At 46.4% G+C, this 5,825-nt stretch overlaps 1 protein-coding gene across 1 annotated transcript; it reads right to left on the minus strand.

Moving 5' to 3' along the window:
- Positions 1-551: 551 nt before the first annotated feature.
- Positions 552-2,075, minus strand: LOC148765329 (uncharacterized). Its single transcript, XM_088812753.1, has 2 exons — positions 1,488-2,075; positions 552-1,385 (listed from the first exon to the last, which is right to left on the minus strand). The coding sequence occupies exons 1-2, from the start codon at positions 2,073-2,075 to the stop codon at positions 552-554; spliced, it is 1,422 nt and encodes a 473-aa protein (XP_088668879.1).
- Positions 2,076-5,825: the final 3,750 nt, after the last annotated feature.

Genomic DNA, 5,825 nt, shown 5'->3' on the forward strand with positions numbered 1-5,825 from the left:
CTAATTTCGATCCATGTATGTGCGTCGCATGTAGGGAATCAATCAAAGTCGTTCAACGCTCTGGATCTTGTATTGTATGTGGGATGACTGAAATGGAAGATTTCAAATATTTTTTTGTTGTGGTTTATGCGATGAGGCTTTTATACATAAATGGTGTATTTCTATAAATCATTGTTGGACCAATGGATCCACATGGAGGTGTGATTCATGTGATTGGTTATTTAATATGTGTATGTACCAACCCTTTGCAATTCAAGAGAATCTCAATATTGATGATGCTGAAGCGATGGATATGTTATTTTACAAAAATATTTACGCGTTATGATATGCACAAATTGGTACGTTATTTATCATACATATATTTTTTATTCAATAGATGCGTTTTAATGTGATTATACTTTTATTCAGATTTTTCATTTTAATTATGTTGTAGTATAGTTGGTGATTCGTCAAGATGGTTCGCCGATTTCCACGGGTGCGATAGCCTCTGTGCCAAAAGCCAGACTAAAAAGTGATTCTCCGGTTGCTGCTCGTGGAGTTGTTCGATAAGATCATAGGGCGCTAGGCAATTCGTCCACCCACTTCCCTTTGGCACTTCCAAGCCTTGTCTTAAGGTGTTGGAGTATGGTGCGACTCGTGACCTCCGTCTGGCCGTTAGCCTGTGGATTGGCTACGGATGTGAAGAACTGTTTGATGTCTAAGCCGAGGCACCAATTCTTCACTTTGCCGCCACAAAATTGGGTTCCATTATCTGAAAAAATGGAACGTGGGATTCCAAAGCAGCACACAATATTCTTCCACAAGAATTGGATGACTTCTTCTTCTTGGATGCGTGCTAAGGGCTCGACCTCTACCCATTTGGTGAAGTAATCCACGGCTACAATGAGGAACTTGCGCCCTCCCGTGGCGGGCGGGAATGGTCCGACTAAGTCCATTCCCCATTGGGCGAAAGGGATGGGGCTGTCAATCGGTTGCATTAGTGCCGCTGGCAGGTGAGGCATGTTGGCATGCTCTTGGCAGGGCTTACACCCCTGGACTAATTTCTTTGCGTCTTCGTGCATTGTTGGCCAATAGTAACCTTGCCTCAATAATTTGAGAGCCAAGGTTCTACCGCTCAAATGATTTCCGCATATGCCTTCATGTACTTCTCGAAGTACGTAATTTGCTGTAGTTGGGTCGAGGCACTTGAGATAGGGGAATGAGAATCCTCGTTTGTAAAGTTCTTCTCCCACTATTACGAAGCGAGCGGCTCTCGTTTTTAACTTCCGTGTTTCGGTAAGGTCAGTTGGGAGTTCTCCTTTATTGAGATACTTGATGATCGGAGTGAACCAACACGGTTCGTCCTCCTCGTTGTAATGCACTTCATCAGTTGAAGTTATCTCTGGCTAAGGCGAGGTGAGAAGCGTCACCTTCCGACTTCCAATGCTTGTCATGGAGCTTCCAAGCCTAGCTAATTTGTCCGCATGAATGTTATTGGAGCGAGGTACTTGTCTTATCTCGTAGTTCTCAAACTTGGATAACAGAGTGTGGGTGAGAGCCAAATATTTGGCCATGGTGTCTTCTTTGGCCTCGTAAGATCCGAGTACTTGGTTAACGACGAGCTGAGAATCGCTTTGGATTATGAGCTTACGCGCTCCGGCTGCTAAGGCGAGGCGGATTCCGGCTATCAATGCTTCATATTCAGCGACATTGTTTGAGGCTGTGAATTCAAATCGTTGAGCATATTCGAATTCATCTCCGTTGGGGTTCGTTAGTACGATACCCGCGCCACCTCTTGTGGCTGTGGAAGATCCATCAACGCTGACAGACCAAGCAGGGAGGGAGGTGCTCTCTTCTACTGAGGTCATTTCTACTAAGAAGTCAGCCAATACTTGCGCTTTGATAGCGGGGCGGGGTTTGAATTTTACCCCATATTCACTCAGCTCTACTGCCCATTTGGCTAACCACCCGGATGTCTCGGGACTCCTTAGTATCTGCTTCAGGGGGTTATTGGTGAGAACCACCACTTGATGTGATTGGATGTAAGGTCGGAGCTTCCGAGCTACATTAATGAGGGTGAGAGCGAGCTTCTCCATATTAGTATAGCGTTGTTTGGCTCCTTGGAGGGCACGAGTTATGTAATATATGGGTTGGTGACCTTTTCCTCCATCTCGGATGAGGATTGCGCTGATGGCATCAGCTGAGGTAGCTGAGGTTTTGTAAGCAAGAGTGGTGATGCAAGATATGACTTCAGCTCGATGAATGCCTTTTGACATGTTTCATCCCATTCAAACTTTTGTTCTCCCCTTAAAATCTTGAAGAAGGGGAGAGCTCTGTCTGCTGATCTTGAAATGAATCTATTCAAAGACGCCAAACAGCCGTTAAGCTGTTGGACTTTCTTGATAGATGTTGGTGGAGCCATGGAGGTGATGGCTTCGATTTTCGCGGGATTAGCTTCGATTCCCCGCTGCGAAATCATATATCCAAAAAAGTTGCCTCCCCGAACTCCGAACGAACATTTGAGGGGGTTGAGTTTCATCTTATATTTTTGCATGGTGGTGAAACACTGATCCAAATCGGTTAAATGGTCCGAGACCTTGACACTTTTGACGAGCATGTCGTCGATGTACACCTCCATATTCTTGCCGATTTGATCTGCGAACATTGCGTTCACTAGACGTTGGTAAGTGGCTCCCGCATTTTTTAACCCGAAAGGCATGACTTGATAGCAGTAGATGCCTTGGTGTGTGACGAAGCTGGCCCTCTCTTGATCTTCTGGGGCGAGTAAGATTTGATTGTATCCTTGATATGCGTCAAGGAAACTGAGGAGCTCGCATCCCGAGGTCGAATCGATGAGTTGGTCGATTCTCGGTAAAGGAAAGGGGTCCTTCGGACAAGCTTTGTTAAGGTCAGTAAAGTCCACGCATAACCTCCACTTGCCCCCGGGCTTGGGAATGAGTACTACGTTCGACAACCATTTAGGATACTGAACTGGTCGTATATGACATGCCTCTAGAAGTTTTGCCACTTCCGCCTTGATGTGCTTGTTGCGTTCGGGACCAAATGTTCGCTTCCTTTGTTTGATCGGTTTCAACCTTTTGTCGACGTTGAGCCGATGTAGAGCTACCTGAGGGGGAATGCCCGACAAATCTTGAGCTTTTTCAAGCGAATACATCTCCATTGTGTCGCAGAAATTTGGCTATTTGATTCTCCATCTCTGGATGTAAATCGGATCCGATGCGTAGGAGCTTGGAATCATCTCCAGGTGTGAGCTCTATGAGCTTAAGCTCTTCGACGGCCGCTAGCTTGATGCTATCGTCGGGTACACTGATGAGGATTGCTTTATCGTCCTCAATGATCGCGTTGACCCATTTCCGTTTGTCGGGTTTTTGGGTGTCGTCTCCCCTTCCGGACGGTTTAGGCTTCTTGGATGGTTCTCGTAGGGCTCTTGCATAGCATTCTCGGGCGAGAAGTCTATCTCCAAGTACTTCCCCCATTCCATAAGAGCAACTCCAATGGTAAAGTATCAAAATCGATCATCAAATATTAATTTGATACTAGTTTTATTATTTTGATACTCATTTACTCCAACCGCAAGCATTAAATGAATCATCTAATTTTAAATATAAGCATAAATATATTTAATATTGACACGTGTCAATTTTTAATTGGTTTGTTGAGTAGTTAATGTTTTGATACCTCTTTTTCCAAGATGCATTTTTGCATCTCGAGAAGTTGAATATCAAAATAACTACCAATTTAATTCCCCCATTGGAGATGGAAATTTATGTTTTGGAGCATCAAAATAGAAGTTATTCCATGTAATTCCCCATTTAATTCCTCCACAGGAGTTGCTCTAAGGAGTGGGGAATTTCCACTTTTGATGGTAGGATGAAGGTACTGACTTGAATGTATGGATTGCTGGCCTCTCTAGGATGATGTTGTAGGGGGGCGGCTTGTCGACGATGAGGAATTTGATTATCTTGGTAATTTGACAAGGGTTGTCCCCTAAGGAAATGGGCAACTCCACTTCTCTCATGGATAAAACGCCATCTCCCGTGAATCCTTTTAGGGGCGTGGAGATGGGGCTAAACTGGGCATTATCTATGCCCAGCTGCTTGAAAGCGTGGAGATACATGATGTTGGCTGAGCTTCCACCGTCCACTAATATCTTCTTAACCAAGAAGTTGGCCACCGATGCTGTGATTACCAATGCATCGATATGATCTTCATCTGGACCTTTAAGGTCCGAAGAGTTGAAGACTATGATATGATCATATCTTCGTATCTGATAGATAGATGCGGATGGAGAAAAATGCTCTTGATTCATACGTGCTGATCGAGCGAGGGAGCGTCTCGCATTTTGTGAGTCGCCACCCGCCGGTCCTCCAGAGATAAAGGCAATGACTCCCCGGGTGGGTTGATTATCATTGTTATCTTGTTCTCGCCGATGACCTCCCTCCTCTCGTCGTTTCGGTTGATCTCGAATGTTATCTCGGCGTTGGAGATCATCACGACGCTTGTTTCGAGGCTTATCGATGTATTCGCCTAAGTGGCCCTGTTTGATCAACCTCTCAATGGCTACTTTGAGTTGTGCACATTCCTCAGTAGTATGTCCTCTATCCTTATGGAATCAACAGTAGCGATCCGATTTTTCTCGTTTCACATTTGGCTGCATTGGGCGTGGAGGTTCTGCTAAACCTCTTTGTTCTATCACATGAAGGATTTCGGTGAGGCGAGTGTTTAGCGGAGTGAACCGATTGTAAGAGGAAGATGATTGTCCTTGAGGTGGGAGTGGTGGACGTCGATCATCCCGCCTCCTAACGTCCTGACGGTCATCTTCCCTCTTCCTCTTGGGATGAGCATGGGTAGAGGCTTCCTCTATTTGTACGTATTTCTCGGCTCGGTTCAGCAATTCCTCTAGGTTGTCTGGTGGCCTTCTTGCAATAGATTCTTTGAACCTACCCGGCTTCAAGTTTTGTTGCATGATCCCGGAGAGCATGTCTTGTCCTACGCTTGGGACTTCGTGGACGGCTTCTACACAACGCTTGATGTAGTTGCGGAGCGCTTCGTTATCTCTCTGTACTACAGAGAAAATGTGGGCTGAGGTCTTGGCATACTGTTTGTTGATGGCGAATTGATTGGTGAAACGTGTTGACAATCGAGCGAAGGTGTCGATCGATCCTGTGGGTAGAGAGTTGAACCAATTCATAGCTCTCTTGGAGAGAGTGGTGCGGAACATTTTGCACATTGCAGCGTCCGTTGAGCCATACAAATCTGCCATGGCGTTAAATTTCTCTATGTGCTCTTGTGGGCCGGTGGTCCCTTCAAACTGAGGTAACCCCGAGATCTTCAATCCTTGAGGTAATACCTCGTTGAGGATGTCCATGGTGAAAGGACTGCGTCTTACTGGGGCGGGCATTCTTGCTGTCTGGGCTGTGCCCCCTTGTGATTGGTGGATAGCTGAACTCGGGACCGTGGGTTCGAGGTGGATGAGGAGACACATATTTGGTTTTGGATCGGCGGTGGTGCCATGGTTGCACCACAGGTGGAGTTGGTGTTGGTATCGCATTGGGAGCATTTGCTCCCATCGTGGCGATATATTGGGTCACGGTCTCTGTGGCGGCACGAGTTGAGGCTTCTGCTATCATGCATTGGAGCGCATCATCGGTTATTTGAACCGTTCGAGGAGCAGAAGTGGCGGATCGGCAAGTGGTGGGTCCCGAGGGGGGATCACCTGAACCTTGCGAGGCGGATCCGAAGCACGTGGAGGAGGTGGCAAGCCAGAGCCTCCACGAATTGGGAGGTTGTTAGCTATGTCATTCTCTCTCCGAGCGGATGCCTCA

This window comes from Erythranthe guttata, chromosome 14 (genome assembly GCF_056151865.1).
Source record: "Erythranthe guttata isolate IM_541 chromosome 14, IM_541, whole genome shotgun sequence".
NCBI classification, from domain to species: domain Eukaryota; kingdom Viridiplantae; phylum Streptophyta; class Magnoliopsida; order Lamiales; family Phrymaceae; genus Erythranthe; species Erythranthe guttata.

What these genes read in the sequence shown, in the direction of transcription:
- LOC148765329 (XM_088812753.1), bottom strand. Translation starts at nt 2,075, where the DNA reads ATGGAGAAGCTCGCTCTCACCCTCATTAATGTAGCTCGGAAGCTCCGA. An exon ending in AGAACTACGAGATAAGACAA is followed by an intron (nt 1,386 to 1,487) that starts GTACCTCGCTCC and finishes ACCTCGCCTTAG; the next exon opens with CCAGAGATAACTTCAACTGA.